This window comes from Canis aureus, chromosome 27 (genome assembly GCF_053574225.1).
Source record: "Canis aureus isolate CA01 chromosome 27, VMU_Caureus_v.1.0, whole genome shotgun sequence".
NCBI lineage: Eukaryota > Metazoa > Chordata > Mammalia > Carnivora > Canidae > Canis > Canis aureus.
Window position 1 is genome coordinate 34,231,998 of NC_135637.1, and position 21,675 is coordinate 34,253,672.

The following is a 21,675-nucleotide window of genomic DNA, read 5'->3' on the forward strand; positions in this document are numbered from 1 at the left end:
CTTAAAAAAACAAATCCTAGAAATGGAAAACAAGAAAGAAACCAATGAAACTCTAGTTGAGTCTTGAGTTGACATAACCTCACAGAGAAGAATCATTTCAAATGACTTGAAAATGAAGTAATTTGCAAGGGCACCTGGGTGGTTCATTCAGTTAAGTGTCTGACTCTTGATTTCAGCTTAGGTCATGATCTCAGGGTCCTGAGACTGAGCCCCACATCAGGCTCTGTACTGGGCTTGGAACCTGCTTGGGATTCTCTCTCCCTCTATCCCCCCTCCTCCTGCTTGTATGTGTGCATTTGCTCTCTCAAAAAATAAAAATAAGAATTGAGTAGGGACCCCTGGGTGACTCAGTGGTTGAGTATTTGCCTTTGGCTCAGGGCATGATCCCAGGGTCTTGGGATCGAGTCCCGCATCTGGATCCCTGCATGGAGCCTGTTTCTCCTCCCTCTGCCTGTGTCTCTGCCTCTCTGTGTCTCTCGTGAATAAATACATAAAATCTTAAAAAAAAAAAGAAAAGAATTGAGTAAGCTAGGGACTTTGCCTGTGGTTTTGCCACAGCTTGTCTGTTCCAGATTGCAATTCTTTTTTCCCCCAAACAAACCCATTTTTTTTACTAGTAAGATGAAATTAAAAAAAAAGAAAAAGAAAAAGATTAATCTGACTGTATGTCCTCAATGGAAAATACACCAAGAACAAACGACAAAAAAATCTGACCCAATTTTTAGTAATCACGCTGGTGTTATAATAATATTGGTGTTGTTATTTTGAAACCAATAATATAAGTAGTGGAATAATGCAAAAACAGTATGTTAATGTTATTAGGAACTAATATTTTCAGTATTAAAAGATTCCAACAAAATCAAATTAAAAAGTCTACAATCCTACGTTTGAATTGGAAATATTAGTATAATCTCATGATGTATTTTTCTAAAAAACAAAAAAACAAAAAACAAAAACAAAAAAACAAAACAAAAAAAACAAAACAAAAAAACAAAAAAACAAACAAAAAAACCAAAGCAAAAAGCTCTTTCTACTGGGAAGGGCTAGAAACAGTGACCATCTCAATGGCAGTGAACATGCTTAGCGTTTAGATTATGGTGTCTCAGTAAAATGAACTGAAATTCCCCAGAAAATAGGTGATTCCAGGTCTGAGGAAGAAAATAAGAAAAACCTAAGGAAAAAATCTTGTCTTTCCTGGAAAGCAAGGTTATCAAGGACTAAATATCAAAGGACAGACATTTGGGGATTCCCAGTAGTCAGAAAGATGGGCATCAAAAATAACAAGTGGACTGGTACATACCAAACACATCAAAATCCATGAGTTTATAATGATTTTGGGGGGAAAAAAGGAGAAAAACTCATAGTCATCTTTGTATAATTGCTAAATAATTAGCCCTATTTTGACAACTAGGGAAAAAAAAAGAAAGGAAAAAATGTATCAGGATTTTTGGAAAGTAGTTTATGTAAAACAGTAGCCAAATAGAACAAAGTGCTGCTTGCCTGACTCTGCATATGCTAGTGGCAGCGCCCACCTACGCCTCTACGCCAAATGCAGCCCAGCGAGGCCTCTGCATGCCAAGCCCAGAGCTCTGAGCATATCGCCTGGAGAGCATAGTGTTCTCTGGTGGCCACCATGATGTGTTCACATGGAGGTAGACACAAAGACCCAAAGAGTAAAGGGACAAGGATTTTGGAGGGGAGGGAAATGAGTATCTGGAGAAAAAGCACATTGTGACAGTCCCGTTAAGTGCTGAAACCAGGGTGAATAAATTTCTGCACATTATCAAAGCTACCTGGGCAGAGACACAGGCAGAGAGAGAAGCGGGCTCCATGCAGGGAGCCCAACTTGGGACTCGATCCTGGGTCTCCAGGATCACCTGGACCGAAGGCGGCGCTAAACCGCTGAGCCACCCGGGCTGCCCTGGACTCAGTCTTTAAAGGTTGGCTGCAGGTCTACAAGCACTTTGGTCTATGGACTAAGACCGAGCATCCTGCCAGTCCATGGGGAAGAAGCTAGCCCTGGTATACCCAGCCACAGCACTCATTGCCACTGCAAGGGCTCAGCTAGAAAGGGGGGCTGATGTTCTATGCAGTGGGGAGCAGAACTGGCAGGAGCAGAAAAGAGGCAGCTGCTGCTGTATTCAGACTCCAGCATAGGTGGATGAGGGTTGCTGAGATGAAGCATGGGCAGTGTGGGTTCGGGGTTGAGGTCACCCCCCATGTTGGGGTGTGTTTCTGTGCCAGGCCCTGGGCTAGGCATCTTATGTACAGGTATGCTGTACATGATGGGCTGAATTGTATTCCTCCCTCCCAGTTCCCGTGGACTGAAGTCATACGTGCCTAAATGGGACAGTGTCTGGAGATGGGCCTTTAAAAGAGATGACTATGTTAAAATGAGATTAGGGTGGTGCCTAGTCTAATCTGATGTCCTTATAAGAAGAGAAGATTAAGACACAGACACACAGAAGGAAGCCCACAGGAGGACACAGGGAGAAGGCGGCCATCTGCAAACCAAGGAGAGAAGCCTCAGGAGAAACCAATCCTATGGGCACTGTGATCTCCGACTTTCAGCTTCCAGAATTGTGAGAGATACATTTAGCACCCCCCCACCCCCACCCCCCACACACACTCTGTGGTTCTCTGCCAAGGCAGCCTAAGCACACACTATACATACATCATCTTGTCTGACCCTCCCCCCATTTCCCACTGAAGAGATGAGGGAGCTGGATTCAGGGACTAAGGAAGAGGTTGGCAGTATTTCCAGAGCCCATCCACCCTGCACAGCAAGACGGGGCCTCAGGGTGAGGTGGGGTGAGGGGAGCCTCCTGGACATGAGCAGCCACAGCTTCAGTGGGGATGTCCGTGAGAAGAGCTCAGAGACCGGGTCACAGCCTGGCGGTCATGTTCCCAAGGCCCCATTCCTGTTGCCAATGGCCCCCTCCCCACTGCCAGGCACAGCTCTCAGAGGGAAGGAAAGCACACGCTGGCACAGCCTTACCTTGTCATACCTGAGGGCCTGTACAATCTGGGGGATGTAGAATAGGATAGCATCCTGCAAAGGAGAAGGACAAGCAATTGTGACCACCAGGAAGGGAAGACAATTCCTTACCTCCAGGACAGTGAAAACAAATGCAACACAGATGGCTGTCCCAGGGCCCCACTGGAACGGCCCTGCTGTCACTCAGCCCATGGGACACCATCACGCTGGAGATCACAGATGACTGAGAACCAGGGAAAGCCAGGACAGCAAGGAAATGGCCAACAGCTTGAAACACATAATGGGTGAGAAAAAGCAAAAGGAATGAGGCTCCCGTACCTACAAGGATCGGGGAAGGGCCTGCTCATGTGTGTTCACTGCTGGGAGCCTGCTTGGGGACAAGGGGTGAGGTTACAGCAGGCCCATGTGTTGGGGCCTCCGTGAGTCAGCTACCAAATCCCTGTCACTGTGGCTGTCACGTGGGATCCCCAGGCTTCCTAATAGCCCACGGCTGGGCCATGTGCCCACACAGCCACAACTGGAACCAAACTCAAGTCAACTTCCTTCTAGAACTCAAATACCAAATTAAAATAAAATAAATAAATAATACCAGTAACATATCTGAATCAAAACGAAATCTATCTTCTATGACTGCCTGAACAGAAATGGGGAGGAAAACACGCTCTAGGATGGACCAATGTTTTATCAGGCCTACATTAAGTGTGAGATAAAGCCTGTCCTTCCTGTCTCCACCCAAACACTGGCTGGTAAGTCCCACCGAGGCTGACTCCAGACACGGGCTCACCGGTGGGAAGGACCGCAGGACTTTCACCCCATACTGTGCGGTGAGAGGGTGTGGCGGGTACATGCTGGAGAAGTAGGAGAGGCCCGTGGGTGGATCGGCGGGGGCCCAGCACAGCACGTGGCTGAGCTCCGGCGCATCGGCGTCGATGGTGTGCCAGGTGACCAGGAACTGGGAAAGAAGCAGGGAGGTGGTCTGGCACAGGCAGTCCCTGAGGCCCCTCTGGAAACACCCATCCCCAGCCTGTATCTCAGGGGAAGCCCCGAAGTGATGATGATAAGGCATTTATAATCACGTGGGGAAATGCTTCTAATACATCATGTAAAACAGCATAATTTCAACTAGGGTGAAGTACATTCAATATTTGTCTACTATGAGCATAATAAATGCCTTTATTCCAGAAGTCGAAAATCCAGGAAATCAGAAAAGTCCTTATACTGTTGATATTGTCAGGTTTTTGTCACATTTCTAGTTTCCAGGCATTTTGGAGGCAGTCATGTTTTTGTGCAGTTTAAACCCAGGCCCCAGGACATGCTACGCTACCTTGATAGCCTCGGGGACGTCACTGACGGCTCCTGGGTCCAACCGAACGAGACGGGTCACTTCGTTGCCAATGGCTTCTGTGTTCTTGAACCTATGGCACATGGAGGGTGTGGGTAGGGTGGCCTCTCCTTCCTTCACGGGAGAGAGGGAGGTACAGGGGGAGCCCTGAATTGGAGGGATACAGATTAGTGCCAAGCGGCATCTAAACACTACGCTACTGACATATTGGTAACTTTGATCATAGATGTTTACAATAAACAGCATTATGAATGGTTAGGATAAAATGCCAGAACTATCTCAAACAGGAATTATTCTACACTCTCCATTCAAAGGACATCCCCCTTTACAGTCCTTGCCTTCAGAATATGCTCTTGCTCTGGCCCCCAAAGCAGCCCATCTACAGCATGGCAGCCCATGGTAGCTGGGAGAGTAGGTACAAGTTTTCGGGTGTCACTGCCCCAGGCTAACACAAGGCAGACTTTCCACAAACACAATTAAGTTGTGGTCCTGATCCAGAGGACTGAATTAGAACCAGAGAGAGGAAGCAATAAGTAGGCAAGTGTGTGCTCTTGAGGAGGAAACGTCCATCCCTGCATGTGGGGTAGATGCACTTCTGGGTGATTTAACACAAGGTCCTGGGAAGCCCCTTTCAGCTACTACTGGTCTAAGAGTTCTGACCTTGGAGAGCTACGAGGGGAGAGTTTATAGGACACATGGCTGCTGGCCACCTAATCTGAGTAGCTTGCTGCTCAAAGACCTGTGGGAACAAACCAAAAGGCTCCTCAGGCCTGCCTCCCTAGGGTGACAGCCTCCATGTGCTTCTTTTCCTCCTCAAATAGGACCGGGGACTCAAATGTGCTCTGAATGTGTTCTGGGGTCTAGGCACCCCAGGCAGGAGTCCGTGCTGTCTAACCGCTGCACAGAAAGACTGGGTCAACATCTAGGGCAGAGGACCAGGCGTCTAGGATCACCTCCCCAACCGTCCTTGGCAGGACCACATCATATTCCTCCCTGCTCAGGTGCCCTTGTACTGGACTTCTGGCAAGGCTCTCATCAGACAGGTGTGACTGGGGCCCACCTGGCTGGCAGCTGCACGGCCAGGTAAGGAGAGATGCTCCAGGCGAGGTTAACGTTGTCCTTCCACTGCTTCTCACTCAGGCTGATGTACTTGGACCTCCAGTTGGCCACACTGTTCTCTCCAGCCTGGTCCAGCTCCAACTCTGGGGCCGACAGTGGATTGTACCAAGTGATAAGACGCTCGATCTCAGTGGCCTGGTGAGATGAGACATTAATACATCTTCTGTGTGCGCCCATTCCCAGTGCTGTGGGCATGTCAGGTATCACCTTACCAGCAGAGACAGCAACAGCGTCCTTCGCTTCATGTAGTACTTGTGTAGCTGGGAGCCCCGGTTGGTTTTCTTGGACATGCCTACAGAGGAAAGAGAAGGCACAAGTATGTTCTTCAGAGTTCACTGGACCACCCTTTACTTCTAAAACCCAGAGGAAGCTGTCTTTCAGTGCTCTGCCCACTGTCTGAACTGCCAGGTTGTGACTCAGATGGAGGGACCTATCAGGAAACCTTCAACTGACCTGACTTTTTGGAGATGGTTGACATGCCACTGGACAGGGGGTAGGTGTTGATCCAGCCTTGAGTGGCCTGTTGCCGAGAGCCGACTGCTATGTCCAGATTGCTCCGGGTGTCTTGGTTATCTGTGGGCAAACACATTGTTGCTTCCAGAATGAGGTATCTAGATTTTCACCAGAGATAAGGCGATCAGTGGAAGAGTGGGGGGCAGAGACATGGTATTGATGGATCTGCAGAATAAACCACCCTCTGGGAAATTTGTGTTTTTTTTTTTTTTTTTTTTTGTAAGTTCTACATTCAATGTGGGGCTTGAACTCACATTCTGCAATCAAGAGTTGCATGCTCCACTGCCTAAGTCAGCAGGTGCCCTGGGGAAGTTTTTTTTAACCATTCTACATAGAAAGCTAACTAAAACGTATTATAGTACTCCTAACCTTTTTAGTTTTAAAGATTTTATTTATTTGAAAGAAAGAGAGAGAATGCAGGCAAAAGGGGGGGAGGGGCAGAGACAGGGAGGGAATCTCAAGTAGCATCCCCACTGAGTGTGGAACTTGATTTGGGGTTCAATCCCATGACCCTGAGATCATGACCTAAGCTAAAATCAAGAGTCTGACACTTAACCAACTGAGCCATCCAGGTGCACCCCCCCAGCCTTTAAAATAGAAGAAAACAAATGTGCATAGTGATCCGGATAAATTACAAATAGTTCTCTCATCACCAGCATCATGCTGTCCTTTAACACAGCAGGAACTTGGGGCCCGTGTGAGCAAGCAAGGAGCGTGCTGGCCCTGCTATATGTGGAGCCAGGAAGATGCCTCAATTACTGTGCTTGCTTTTTAGTTTTCCTTTCCTTTTCCTACAGTCAGGCTGTCCTCTATGGGTCTGTCTGCAGAAACCACGCTCTTCATCCCTATTTTGTGCTGTATAACCAGCTGTATGCTCAGGGAAACAGGAACATGTTTCTTTGTGGTTTGCTGCTTGCTTACACACCACAGCACCTTTTCCTTAACCCTGTCCACCCTGGCTTGCTCCTTTTCATCCTTGGAGACTCAGCTCACATGTCACCTCTTCCAGAAAACTGGCTTTGGCTCCCCAACTCCAGGGGGCCAAGGGCCTGGCTTTAAGAGGTGTTCCCATGATCCTCTCCTGTTGACATCACCTGTCGATTTGACTGCTGTCTCCTACCAGATGACAGCAGACAGTGCCTTACTCATCTTGGCACATGAGCCTTATCCCAGGATGGGCTTGTCAGATATGCAGTGGGGGCTGGTGAACTGGGCTGGTGCTGGGAGGAGTTACGTCATGTGGCCTCTGCTCAGGGCCTCCTGCACTCATTCATGCTGTCAGCTGGGGCTGGAGGACAAGCAGTAGCCAGGCAGGCTTTGGTCACTGTGCAGCACAGCCAAGGCCAGGGCTCAGCAGGACCCTCTCTGTTCTGACTGAGCTCCTTCAGTGCCCACTGGGCACCACTGTCCCGCCCATCCCCGTGCCTTGGCCCCACCACCCAGGAGCAGCTGCCCTGATGAGAATAATGCTTACCTGGGGGAACAAGCTGGCTGGCAGTCAGGTACTTCTTATCTGAGAACATGGCTGTCCAAAATTTAATCATTATGCTTATGTCTTCACGCAGCCTCTTTTCTCCTTGAGTAGGGAACTTTGGGGGGCAACTTCAAACAACCACAAGAGGGCAAGAGTTGAGTGCCTGGACTCTGGGACTGGAAGCCAGGCGTATTATAAAAGCATGTGAGAGGGGACACAAGTGGCCTCTTAATGACAAAAGGTGAACCCAGAACTAGTGATGGGCAACAACTATCTCATTCATTCTAATGGAAAAAAGTGTGATGATCTTCTGAGTCCTCCATGGCCACCTCTACTACTATCCCCAGTGTTCTCAACAGCCCTTGGCTGAATGGTGTGCTCCTGATGGATCGTGCAGCTGCAGCTGTCTCTATACAACACAATCTACACACTTACAAAACCCCAGGCTGTGCGATTCTTTGTGCAATAACCATTCATAGGAACTGGGAAGTTAAATGGATACAGTTATTCTCTTAAGTCAATTGAATGGGGGAAAATTTGTGTATGTTGCATGTTGGGAGGCTAGCTCTAAGCACAGACATGGAAATACAGCACAGGGCTGAACATATTCAAATCCAGGGCCACCAGAGAGCCAAACAAGGGCAGCGCATAAATCAGGCCAAACCATTTTGTGCCATGACTTCTGGGGATGTGGCGGCATTGGGTACAGCGGGCCATCACTGCACACTGTGTGCAGCATAGCTGGGGGAGTACCTGAAGTAGTCAAAGGCGGTTGAGTAGATCTTCTCGCGAAGTACGTTGCGAATGGTTGCATTTGGCACCACGTCAGCGTGCAGGAGGGCCAGTCCCAGAGTCAGCAGTCTGCAAAAGAACACCAGGGGCCAAGTCAGAGCGAGCCGCCCAGAATGCCTGAGGAGTCCCTACTAGTTCTAGTGTGCTAGGACTATGGCACCAGCCAGGTGACTGCCATTCAGGTTTATTGTACCAGAAATCCCTTAGGAAGGTTTTGTTTTGTTTTGAAATCTTCACTCTAACTGGGGGCAAATGAACAATTTGTGTTTATCTGCCTTAGTCAGAAGTTTGTCTATTTGCAAACTGCTTTCTGAGTCCAGTCACCCATAGGTGCTATAAAGGTAGAACATTTAATTCAAGCTAAAAGAAAAGAAATTTACTGAGCAGTTGGTTTTTGCCAGGCCAGGGCTACTCAATGGGCTTCTACAGATGGTGTTGGTCTGTGATGAAGTAGTACAGAAACGGAGAGGGGATAACCGCTCATTTCCACAGCAATTCTGCATTACTATGGTGGTCCAGTGTGAATCCTTTTCTAGTAATTTATTCTCATGCATTTTATAAAGGTACAGGTCTGTGATGGACTGGAAATGAAGGGAAAAGAGTATGAGTCCTTCACCTTCTCAGTGGTTTGAGAAGCGCAGTCCCATGGAGTGCCCAGTGGACTGCAGAAACATGGGTCTGAACTCAGGGGAGGGGCAGAAAGAGCAGGTGTTGGCAGTGGGCAGCAGGCAGGAGGAGCATACACTGAAAGGGGACCCTCACCCTCCTTCCAACTGACCACCCAGGCACCTACAGGTGCTCCCCACACCAGACTGACCCTGCCTGCTGTGTCCACAGCACCCCTGGCCATAGCACCATGCCTGAGCCTCCCTACTAGGTCACATATCCCCAAAAGGGGGTAGCCCCTGGTGTGGTTGGTATTTTGCATGGGCCTTGGCAAAAATCGCCTTGGGGTAGTCAGCACGATCAGAAGTTTTCTGTGAACATCTCTGAGGGGTAAAGTGACCTGCCCAAAGTCACTGCCAGCCCCTTAGTCTGAGCTTGTCACACCTGAGCTCTGACACACTACCTGCTGCTTCTCTCTCACCACTGTGTCACCAGAATCCTTTGGCTGCTATCCACCCCCAATCAATTTAGAAAGGCTGCCCAACATCTGGCTGCCCTAGGTCCATGAGTGAACTATCTTCTTGAACACTCTTTGCTGTGGATAGCACTCTGGCTGACTTTCTCAGCCCTGTAAGGGCATGGCAGGCCAGATCATTCCCTACAGATCCTCCCTTCCTAAGAGTTCTGCATGTACTAGGGGCTTGGTCAGTTTCTGGTTTAAAAAAAAAAAAAAAAAAGACCAAGCACGGGGAACTCTTCCACCAGTGCAGAAGGCCTACTGCACCAGCAACTGACAGAAACCTCCCCCACCCATCCCTGCTACCACCATGAGACAAGGAGAGCCCCTCACTTGAAGCGAGGCCCAATGGCCGCCACGTGCCGGTTCATGCTTCCCTTGGCCCCACCGATGTTCAGGGACATAGAGCGCTGCAACAGGCTGGAGAAGATCTCCACTTGGTCAGAGCTGCAATATTTGGCGATCTCGAACCGCTGCACCAGGAACTGAATGGGAAGAACATGTGCTCTGCTGGGGCCTGGCCTGCCTGCCCTCAGAGCCAGCACAGCCAGCACAGCTGGCTGAGGTGGGGCTCTGAGCCAACAGGAGGGCAGGGAGGGGTCTTAGGGGAAGCATGACAAGTCCAGCAGGGGCCTGGGGGAGAAGGCTGGAACAGCCATCTCCCAGTCCCTACGTAAGGCAGTCAAAAACCTGGAGCCCTGTGCTTACTGGGCCACTGGCCCCAGGGGGATCCCCTGACCTTGCAGCTAGAGTGGGAGAACCTGGAGAAGCACATACGTCAATCCAGATGTAGTGAGGGGTCACTTCGGGAGCACAGGGTTTGGGCTGACTGGCTTCTGATGCTGCCAGGGGGTCTGCTTCCTTTATCTCCGCGGAAAACAGGCCGAACTTCTGCTCCACTGTCATCTGCCAGGCCCCTGCCATCTCCCGCATAAACTGCAAGTATGCAATGACTGTTAGTGTCTCTGCAAAGCACAGAAAGGTACTTACTGTTGTTTAATTATAAAAGGAATACATGCTCAGGGCGCCTGGGTGGCTTAGCTGGGTAAGCGTCGATTCTTGATTTCAGCTCAGGTCATGATCTCAGGGTCATGAGATCCAGCCCCAGGTCAGGCTCTACACTGGGCCTGAAGCCTGCTTTAAGATTCTCCCTCTCCTCTCCTCTGCCCCTCCCTACCCCTTAAAAAAAAAGAAGAAGAAGACATGCTCAACAAATGAAATTTAGAAAACCAAGGAAGTATCAACAACAAAAATTAAAGATCACCTATAATCTAACTTCCCAGCTGTTTTCTACCAAAAGGCCATTCTCGAATTATCGCTAGGCCAAGTTGTGGCCTCCTGCTTTGTGGTGTCAGCACATCTGAGATGGGCCTAGTGTTGGGTGGGCCCTCAACAGGCTCCACCTGGGTGAACCTTCTTTCTTTCTTTTTTTTTTTTTTTTTTTTGTGAACCTTCTTAATAACCCTGAAGCTACATTTGGTTGCAGAGGTGAGGTCGCCAGCTCAGGGTCTCCAATCTGGCAAAAGCAGGACTGGATTTTGGCTCTAGAGCCCAGTTCCTTTTCTCTACCCCAAACAGACCCTGCACATCAATCACCTTCACGCCATTAACCAGGCCCAAGGAATAACCTCAGGAGCCAAACTGAGTGCGCAACTGCCACTGGGCAGTTCTGCGGGGGAGCAGCCTCCCCTTTTGGCCCAACAATACTTGGCAGTTCCTTTAAGGGTATCTGCGGAGAGGTGGCAACTGAGGCTTGGTGCCTGGGGTAAATGCCCTGGCTCCCTGCCTAGTGTCCATCCCTTTCTAATTATGGTTTTACTCAGGGAGGCCATGTGGCCAGTCACAGGTACCCTCACCCAGCCTTCTGATGGCTAGGGGGGCCAATGGTTCTCACTGGCACAAATCAGCAGGTGGGTATCAACTGGGTGAAGGCCAAGGCAGCCAGCATCCTCTGCCCTACTTCCTGCTTGGAGGCCCAGAAACCATCTGGAGGTCCTGCAGGTGAGGAAAAAAGTCCACAGACTCAGGGTGGCAGAGTTTCAGACATGAGCCAGGATATCAATGAGCTGCCTGCAACACCAGGAGGATAGCCCCTGGGGGTCAAGGAACTGTGCCCAGTTTCTATTTCCTGCAGCCAAATATAAGTATTACGTTAGAAGAAGAAACTGCAGGCCTGCCGAGGCTGATGAGCCACAGCAAAGCAGCACGCCCACTCATGTGTTGACCAAGCACATCTGGTTGCTTCCTCTGGGCCTGGCTGCTTTCCCTCCAGGCTCTGGGAATGGAGCAATGAACAAGACAAACATCCACGTAGTCTTCAGCAGGTCCACAGATGCCAAGAGATGTAAGATATAGCAATCAGACACTGATCCAAGTCTGAAAGATGCCAAATGAAACAGTAATTTGCTTGGCATAAAAATCCTTCCATGACCCCTCTTCTGATTCTGATGTGGGGGGAAAAGGAGGAAGTGAAGGTGGTAAAAAGCAGGAAAAATCCATTTTTCTTGCCAAGACTAACCCCTCAGGGGTAGGGGTCAGTGACCTTTATTTTAGCTACTCAACAAAATACCTACTTTCTGAGAAAGTAAAACAGCAGTGCACATCAGTCTCTACTGCTTTTCTTTTTTTTTTCTTTTTTTTTTCTACTGCTTTTCTATACATAAAGTCCACATCACAACAAAAACGTTTAAAACACTGAAAGCAAAAAAATCAACAGAAAAAAAATCAAGAGAAACAGACCCACAGATGACCCTGACTCTAGAATAGACAAGAACTTTAAAATATTGTAAATATCACCAAATATTTATAGGTAAAGATGGAGAAACTAATGAAGATACAGAGTCTCATCAGATACATACAAACTATGAAACAGAAACAGAAATTCTAGATCTGAGACTCATGATATCCAAGATAAAATATATATGATAGCTTAACAACAGAAAGAATAACGTGTCAGAAAAGGGCAGTGATTTGGAAGACAGACCAATTAAAATGAGCCAAAATGAAATGAGAGAGATAGTAAAGTGAAAAGCACTGCAGAGAATGTTAATGATCTGTGGGACAATATGAAGTCATCAACATAGGTGTGGGTACTTGGAATCCCAAAATGAGACAAGAAAATGGGGAAAAATATTTAAAGAAAATTTCTTACTTTGATGAAAAACCTTCAATCTCTAAAGTTAAGCAACTCAATAAACCCTAGCGGGACAAATACACAGAAAACCACATATCATAGTCAAACTATTAAAAATCAAAGATGAAGGGAAACATCCTAAAAGCAGGTAAAAGGAAAAACCAAATACAAACAATAGTACTTCCTGAGGAACAATGATAAGAATGACTGCTAACTTCTCCCTGGAAACAATTCAAGCCAGAAGACAATAGAAGATGTACTTACCATGCTAAAAGCAACAAAACAAAAAAACCTGTCAACCCAGGATCCTAGATCCAGGAAAAATATCCACATGCATAAAAACAAAAAAAAAAAAAAAAATGAAGGTGAACTAAAGCAGAGAGAATTTATTTCAGCAGACCTGAACTACAGGAATGGTAAGGGAATTTCTTTTTTTTTTTTTTTTTTAATTTTTATTTATTTATGATAGTCACACAGAGAGAGAGAGAGAGAGGCAGAGACACAGGCAGAGAGAGAAGCAGGCTCCATGCACCGGGAGCCCGACGTGGGATTCGATCCCGGGTCTCCAGGATCGCGCCCTGGGCCAAAGGCAGGCACTAAACCGCTGCGCCACCCAGGGATCCCTGGTAAGGGAATTTCTTTGGGCTAAAGTGAACAATTGCGAATCTGAGTTTACAGGAAGACTTAGAATGTGAGAAATGGAAAATATTTGGATAAATGTGTGATATTTTTAAAAAGTCCTTTTCTTAATTTCTTTGAAAAGCTTTGGACTTTTAGAACAAATATAGCACTATTATAAGATATAATAACACATGCAGTAGTAAAACAGATGAAAGCCAAAGAAGGGGGCATGTGGGTGTATGTAACAGCAATGGCAGATCACTGTCAGTGTGGAATCCTCTACCTGGCAATGACAACAGCCACCATCACAAGAGCAGTTTGTATTTACTAATAGATCGCTACGCTGGGCACTGATCCTGGCCTGTGAGGTGAGGTGAATTAAGTCATTCAATCTCCACAATAACTCTTTGTCACAGGTGCTCATACTAGTAGTCTCATTACACGGATGAGGAACTTTTCTTTGGAGTCAGAGCCCCTACAGGTTGTGGCAGGATTCTCACAGGCCCTTCTGCATGCTCCGTGATGTGAGCAGAGCTGGCCAGGCTGAGAACCCAGTGCCCACCTTAGTTTCATAGATAAAGGGTCCAGGAGCCACTGGTAAGTCTAGGGCCCCAGCTGACTTGCTCTTCTGAGAGGCAAAGGTCAGTGCCTCTCCCTGACCAGGTACTCTCCCATGGGAGCCACCAGACCAAAATACCTCCCCAGACTCTGAGTGGTGTGCCCAACACAAACTCCATACAATTATAATAACCCAGGCAAATGTGAGGTATGATGATTATTGCCACCACCAGCACCTACCCGGAACATTCTAATTCCATCTTTGGAAATATTGCATTTTCCTCAGGGTACAAGAAAAAGTAAACACCTCTTTTGACCACTTATCTCAACTCATCTTAAGTAAACACAGAAAAAATGCCAAATTCCCTGTTGTTATGAAAATTAATGAGATCTTTGAAAAATTCAACAGTTCTTAGATATTCATCCAATCAGTTGAAAGGGCGTATATGACCTTGCCTGGGGGCCTCCTCCAACATCAACTTTAGAAATATGGACACCAGGAAGACTGCCCCTCCCAAAGTGAGCAGGCCAAGAGAAATAAATGTCTTTGTGAACAACCACAACCTCTCTGGATCATATTCTATGTGTTCCACTCTCAGAGAAATGGCTCCCTCTACTGAGCTTTTGAGAAACAACAACTCCTAGAAACCACTAGGATCCTTTTTTTTTTAAATCTTTGTTTTTTGTTTGTTTGTTTTAATAAAGACTTTATTTACTTATTCCTGAGAGAGAGAGAGAGAGAGAGGCAGAGGCAGAGACACAGGCAGAGGGAGAAGCAGGCTCCATGCAGGGAGCCCGACGTGGGACTCCATCCCAGGTCTCCAGGATCACGCCCTGGGCTGAAGGTGGCGCTAAACCGCTGAGCCACCCGGGATCCCACTAGGATCCTTTTAACACATATTCCTTGTTGTCCTCGTGATAGCCCAGTGGTCAGGCATTAATATCACAGCCTTACATATAAGGAGACTGAGGCCCCAGAGGGTGAGAGGCTTGCCTGGGGTCTCCAAGCTTGTCAGGTGAACAGCCAGGTCAAGCTCTCTCCATCTCTCTGGCCCCACCCTCAGGAGCTGAACACAGCTAGTGTCCTACCGGTACTTCCACACCATTCTTGCCAGCCAGCAGCCACTCCCAGCAGGCCAGGGCAGTCTCCATGCCATGCTCGTTGAACATCCGGAGGGGACCCCAACACAGATGATGAAGGAGCTGTGGGTCACAATCTGTAACCAAACACACGCTATTCAGAAGAAGCACTGAACACTGGCTGAACCCTCTGCTTGTCTCCTTAAGTCAACAAGACAGAGAACCAGGTGGGCCAATGATGGTCTTCTGTTTACTTCTACCCCTAAGGACACCACAGAGATCTCTACTAGGGGACCCCCAGATCCCTAAAGAAGACAAAGGTAAATACTCATTTCCAAACGAGCTCAGAGCTCCCCAATGCCTCCATCCATTACCTTTGCTGCTGATGAGCATTGCTGTCAGCTTGAACATGGCCTGCGTGTACTGCTGAGCATTACTGAGGTCTAACGCTGTATTCAGCTCCTGGACCATCATTTTGTTCAGGTCAGATATCTGGCCTGTGGCATCTGAAAACCGAATCATTCCATATACCTGCAAGAAGCACACTTGTCAAGAGAGCTTCACATAATCCAGGCACACGGACAAGGCCTGACCAGAGCCTTACTTTCTCAAACTAGAGCTTATGTGTGTAGAGAGTGCCAGGCTCAATGATGCTACCACTGCTTATACATTGGGGGAACTTCTCTTTCAGAAATGCATGTTGGTATTTCCTTCATTCTAGATGGTCCTTCAGATGCAGAGACCTGGTCTTGTTGATTTTACATTTTAGTACTGAATTCGGGGTCTGAACCACAGTAGGGCTGCATGATGTGGACTGATTAAAAACAGTTCTTTCAGAGTCAATTAATGACTCAAATGAGAAGCGCGGTCTCATTATTTTTAAAGTTGTATATCATTTTTTTCCCCAACAAAAGCATGCTGCTCTCTTATCTACAAGACTCGACTACATAGAAAAGATATGACTCCTTCCAAAAACCAAACCTACTGCCAAAGACAGATTTCCTACCACCACTGGGGTATTCAAAATAGGTGGAACAGGCCATCAGAGCAATCCCTAGCACATGGGAACGCAGGGTCAGTGGCAGCCTAGCTAGGGTCAGCAACAGCCTAGCCCAGCCTAGCCTAGCAGAGTGAGGGGCCCCTGTGCTGAGGGTTCACAGGAAGAGGAAGAGCAACTGCTAGAATGAGGAAGTTGTACAGGGGGGAGGGGAGACCCCACTCAGACTAGGCACTGATGGACTTGCAGGGACCTCTGAAATGGTGTAGGCTAACTTCTGTGTTTTATAGATTCAGATACTGAGGCCCCGAGAGGTGAAGCAACTTGCCAAGCTGGGCTAAAGTGTGGCATGGTGGATGAAAGCCCTCATGGTGATCAGATGTGGTTCCTGACCCCGCTCTGCCTGTGTAACTCTGGCAAGTTATTTTATTTCGAGATCCTCAGTTTCATTATCTGTAAAATTGTAATAATAGTATGTACACCTCATCAACCACCCTAGATAGTGCACAGCACTCAACAAATGTTTGCTATCACTAAAAAACAGGGCAGAAAAACAGAAAGCTTCAGTGTGGCCAGAGTGTGTGTATGTGAAATCACCCTCCTGCAGACGTGGTGAGTGGGTGCCATAAATGCTCCAGACTGTGCTGGTGAGTCCCAGGGCCCCACACCTTCAAGTCCACCTAAAGTGAGTGAGTTCTAGACCTCAAGTGCATTTTCCACTGGAAGGGAGCTGACTGGCATTGGAGCGAGAGGACACTTTGATGGCCCTGGGACACAAGGGCAGGAAAAGTACCTCGCCTGCATAGCGGTTGCGTAGATTCAGGGATGCCATGAAGTTGGAGTAATCTTTCTTCACACAGGCTGGGCGCTCTGTAAGCTGAGTTGCCTATAGACAAATGTCAAGAATTATTTCTTCTTCTTCTTTTTTTTTTTTTTTAAAGATTTTATTTGAGTGAGAGAGTGAGAGAGGGAACAGGGGGAGGGGGAGAGGGAGAGAGAAAAGCAGGTTCTCCTCTGAGTAGGAAGCCTGATGCAAGGCTCGATCTCTGGACTCTGGGATCATGACCTGAACCAACGGCAGACACTCAACCGAGCCAACCAGGCACCCCTATCAAGAATTATTTCAGGCCACTGAGACATGCTTTTCTCATGTTCACCATGGCTAAGCCTAAGTCCAATTAAGAAGTCAAGTTTGGATTCAGGGGTTATTAAAAATCTTCAGTGCTGCCAAGCTAATGAAACAAAAATACTTTAGAATAACCTCTAGTCTGACAGGTCTCATAGGAAAAAGATAAAAAAATTTTTAGTATGAAAAATTTTCTCTGGAAGGCAGCTTGTGATATAGCTTCATTTTACTGCCCTGATTGCTTTCATTCCCAGTGGTGAACAGATCTAATCACCAGATCATTGTGAAAATCATCATAGCCTACAATGAAAATGCTGAGAAATTAGTGTTCCCAGGCTGTCTCCTCTGTGGGTATGTGTTGGTGTGTACACGTGACTTGAAGATGGTGAAGGGTGAAGTTAAGAGCATGGTGTCAGAAGCCAGCAGGAGCTCAGAGACACCCAACAGCTGCTGCAGGTCTAATGCTGGCCTAACAGCAGAAGACAAAAGGGGCGCACTCCTGAGAACAAAGGCAGCCCACAAAAAGGGGAAAATATTTGCAGATCACACCCTGCCCCCACTTCCTCAGCTTCAGTTTCAGTCTCCATACCCCAGGGTCCTGATGACTGCTCTTCCTAACCCTGGCTGGTCACTGCTACTATGCTTTCCAGCTACTGCTCTGCCCAGCATCACCATACATTATGAATATGCACTGAGGATGACCACCTTTCACATTTCCTTTTAGTACCTTTTACTACAAACCAACACAACCAACCTATCCACTTCTTGATATACAGATGCTACTGAGGAAAATGAATCTCTCAATTGTTGAAGTTTGAGGGGTTGTTTCTTGGAGGGAGGTGAGTGGGGAGAAAGAAGGTCAGAAGAAGAAAATATGAAATTTTTGGGGAAAAAAGCCAGAAAATACAAGGTTTTCTCATAAAATTATGCTGGATTACTTTTTAAAAGGTCACACAAAACTGCTTTATGTTTTTTGGAGACAGTGTTGCCTATGGCATCAAGCAGGTCTGTACTAGAACCTGGCCCTGCCACTAATCAGCTGTGAGGTCCTAGAGAAGTCACTTGCTGTCCTTAGTCTGAATATACTCCCCTGCAAAATGGGGAACAGTGGCCTTCTCAGCATCCTGAATAGGGCTCATTGATGTCTGCAGGCTCCTTAGGCGGCAAATGCATTTGTAGGCCACAGTGTGGAGGGTGCTCTAGCTGTATTTGCAGATGTTGATGTCTTCAGAGAACATGGAGTGATCTCTGGTGAGAGCTCCAAAAATGACAAGGGACATAAGAAGACACTGGTTTCTCTGCACGGAGGCTGAGCACCCTCAGCCTGCCTCATGGGCTCCTCTCTTCCCACTTAGAGTCACAGCCATGGTGAGAAGTCACAAGGCCATCCTCCCACTGGTGCTCAGCCTCTGTACCTCCACCCTATCATGTCCTTAAGACAGGTGGCAACCTCCCCACCTCCCCATCCTGAGAGAGTTAGGAGGCACAGAGTTAAGAAGCCTGCAGCCATACTGGGTTGGGCCAGACTGACAGACACAGTGCTAGGCCCTAAGACTGGGAGACACTGCCATGCAATGCTGCCAGTCAGATCACCTGTTGTCAATCTGCTGCTCTGATCCTAAACTCTGATTTAACTAAAAAAGCACTACTTCATGGATGTGCTGCCCTCTAAAGTAATCTTGAGTGGAACAAGATGAAGCTGAGGGTGTGTATGCATGTGTGCTCTGGCACCTGCTGAAACAGGAAAATCCAAGTAATGTTTCCAATCAACGTGAACTATAAGAAAATGCTGACCGTGTCTCCTATACATCAGTTTCCTTCCTTGTGCATACAAAGAAATCCAAATCTGATATCATTAATGAATCAAGAAAACACAATAAGGTTCCAGTGACAACACTCTTTGAACTTGGGCATCTCACATGGAACCTGACCTGCTTACTGCTAGCATAGCTGCTTGTGCAGCACATGGGTGCCCAAATGCTTTGGTCTTTTCCCTTGCACTGTGGCTCCCAGGGCTGAGGAGATTCCTGCTCCCCAGGAGGCACACACATACCCCAAGAGTGGTGTTCTGCTTGTTGTAGCCAGCAAAGTGCAGGATGCTTTCGGTGGCCATGGCCAGCCCCGTGTGCTGGGACAGTCCTGACACCCAGTTCTGATGTTTGTTCAGATATTCCTGGTCAGAAAAAAAAGGGCTGTTTTATTTTAAGGTGTGTGAGGTAGTAGAGCAAACACTGGTTTTGATGTCAGGTGGATCCTTCTCTGTGGGAGCATCAGTTAAACCCCCCAAGACCCCCTGCCACCCCCAGTTGGCTATGGCTCCTTCATGAACAAGGATGATTTGCCCACAGTGGCTGGCACACACAGTAAATGTGAGACGATCACTTATTCTTTTGATACATCCTTGCTGACAGTCTGCCACCTGCCAGGTCCCATGCCAGATACCCAGAACACAGAGCTGCAGAGTCCTGGCCCTGCTGTCAACATGCTGGCACTTCTCTTGCCAGAGCAGCCCTGCGTGTAAAAGGGGGCCTGATGGATAGCAGGAAGGCAGAGCAAGGGTCTGAGTCTGCCTGGCCAACTGGGGGAGGGAGTTGCTGGGGTAAAGGGATGCCTGGACATGTGAGAAGGCCTTCTGCTCTGTGGATCATCAGGGGCCAGGGATCAGCACTGCAGGAGTAGCAAATACAAGGGGCTAGATAGCAGGTGGCAAGCCTGGCCCAGGGACAGGCCAAGTCCAAAAGGCCTTGTATGCCAGGGGAGGGAGTTTAGAGTGAGCCACAGGACTCCCCTCAGGAAAGTGCACAAGCCAGAAACCCAACCATGGACCCCATAGTAAAGGGGAGTGGCTAATGAACAGAGGTAGGAGGGAGGTGTGCCGAGCCTATTTGCTAGCAACAATGGGCCGCTGTAGTGGGCAGTGTGGAGGATGGTTCAGGATGGGCTGAAGCTGCCAGCTGGAAGCCCAGGATGGATGGGGATACTACAGCTGGGCAATGAAGGCTGGACCAATGAGACCAATTCAAGTGTTTCTTTGCATTTTCCTCTCCCTTGCTAGGCCACGCTTGCAGAAACACATGGCTCTCCCTATAGTAGGCCTTTTTGTTTAATGAACCTTTTTAGGAATGAAAGGGGGCCACCCCTCTTTAGACCTTAGCCTTGGGAGCTGAGGCCCCCCCCTCCTCCATGTCTACCACAAAAAATCAGTTCCCAAATATGAAGAGTTTGAGAAAGTACCCTTGCCCGAAGAGTACCGGTGTATCCACTAGACAGTGGCAGTTGTTAAGCTACAAGCACAGCCTAGTCACAAGGCCCACCTCTATGCAGCTTAGCTGCTGAATGTCTAATGGAGGGCTCCAGTTTTTTTTGTTTTGTTTTTTTGTTTTTTCATTTCCCTAACTGCTCTAACCTCATTGCTCCAAAACCTTAGCTAAAGGAAGAACTGTATGGCAATGCTAGGCACCACCTATGGGCTCTTGCAAAATGGATTTTCAAATAGCCTTGGAAGGCCCTTGGGGCTAGCTGCTCTGTCCTTCCTGGATTCCAGACGCAGAAACACTTTGGAATTAGCTTTATCCTAACAAGTGTTGCTGAGGTCAGCTTCACACGCCCCTTTTGATGCACCTTCTCTTTATTAAGCCAGATCTGTTCTAGTGGTTTTTTTCTTATCTTTGATCCCTTTGAGGTGACTTTTTCCTCTCACGTATTGTGGTATTTCTGGTCCACCTCTGCTTGACCAGAGTAATGGCTCACCTTGCAGTCATTTGTGCTCATAAGCCAGAGCTGTGGTCTGAGAAGGCTCATGTGCAGCTCCACGTGCAACCTGGACAGGGCTCTACTGGGATGGCAGCCACCCTCCAGCTCCAGTACCCAGCACAGGTGCTGCTGCTGGACTGCCAGGTCTCCCTGTGCACCCATCTTGCAAGCAGCCCCAAGTCCTGCCACAGACCTGACACCTACCTGGTGAGTGGTCAGGTTCCCTGGGTCTGTCTGCTCACAGAGCCCACTGCACCTGCCCCCCTCACCCATAACCAGCACCCTTACCCCCCAAGGTGTTCCCACCAAAGAGTCAGCCTCTGAGGCTTCTGTTATTCTCAGGCATTAGACTCATGTTTTTGGTCTCTGCTTATTCACACTAGTGCTGTTTGTATTTCAAGTATGCTATGTCTATGAAAGCTCTCTGGATCACTGGAAGGAGTGTATCAAAATTGCTTTTTTTGTGAAAGTACCTGTAAGTGGGATTTGGTAACTGTAGGTGCCCACTTCATTGCCTCCTGTAGGATCATTCCACAGCGTGCTGCGAAGTCCTTCACGATGCTCTGGAAAAGAGTGTAATCAGGCCGAAATCAGTGTATTTGGGTTGTCAGAGGATGCTAGCTACAGACTGCAGTTAACTACTATTGAGGGCTTAAGTGTACCCCCCTAAAACCCAGTATTGAAGTCCTAGCCTCCAGTACTTCAGAATGTGACAGTATTTGGAGATGGAGCCTTTAAAGAGGTAATTAAGGTAAAATGGTTATCATATGGGTGGGCCGTAATCCAACCCGACTTGTGTACTTCAAAGAGAAGGTGATTAGGGTACAGAGGGAAGACGTGAGGATACAAGAACACAAAAGATATCTAAAAGCCAAGGAGAGAGGTTTCTAAAGAAACTAACCCTGCCAACACCTTGATCTTAGACTTCTAGCCTCCCAAAAGTGTGAGAAAATAAATAACTAAATAAATTTCTGTTGTCTAAGCTACTCAGTCTGTGGCACTTAATCATGGCAACCCTAGCAAATGATTATAGTGACCATGTTCTA

General features: G+C 47.7%; 1 protein-coding gene across 1 annotated transcript in view; it reads right to left on the reverse strand.

The window, feature by feature from the left end:
• PI4KA (phosphatidylinositol 4-kinase alpha) overlaps window positions 1-21,675 on the reverse strand; it is a 117,797-nt gene that overhangs the window by 13,013 nt on the left and 83,109 nt on the right. The window contains exons 28-42 of the mRNA XM_077874597.1: window positions 21,103-21,192; window positions 18,930-19,049; window positions 16,544-16,636; window positions 15,128-15,284; window positions 14,763-14,890; window positions 10,139-10,297; window positions 9,695-9,846; window positions 8,200-8,307; window positions 7,447-7,574; window positions 5,913-6,032; window positions 5,672-5,751; window positions 5,401-5,594; window positions 4,323-4,413; window positions 3,783-3,950; window positions 2,999-3,052 (exon numbers count right to left, since the gene is read on the reverse strand). Of these exons, the coding sequence (XP_077730723.1) occupies window positions 2,999-3,052; window positions 3,783-3,950; window positions 4,323-4,413; window positions 5,401-5,594; window positions 5,672-5,751; window positions 5,913-6,032; window positions 7,447-7,574; window positions 8,200-8,307; window positions 9,695-9,846; window positions 10,139-10,297; window positions 14,763-14,890; window positions 15,128-15,284; window positions 16,544-16,636; window positions 18,930-19,049; window positions 21,103-21,192 (1,842 nt within the window). The remainder of the gene's footprint in view (window positions 1-2,998; window positions 3,053-3,782; window positions 3,951-4,322; window positions 4,414-5,400; window positions 5,595-5,671; window positions 5,752-5,912; window positions 6,033-7,446; window positions 7,575-8,199; window positions 8,308-9,694; window positions 9,847-10,138; window positions 10,298-14,762; window positions 14,891-15,127; window positions 15,285-16,543; window positions 16,637-18,929; window positions 19,050-21,102; window positions 21,193-21,675) is intronic.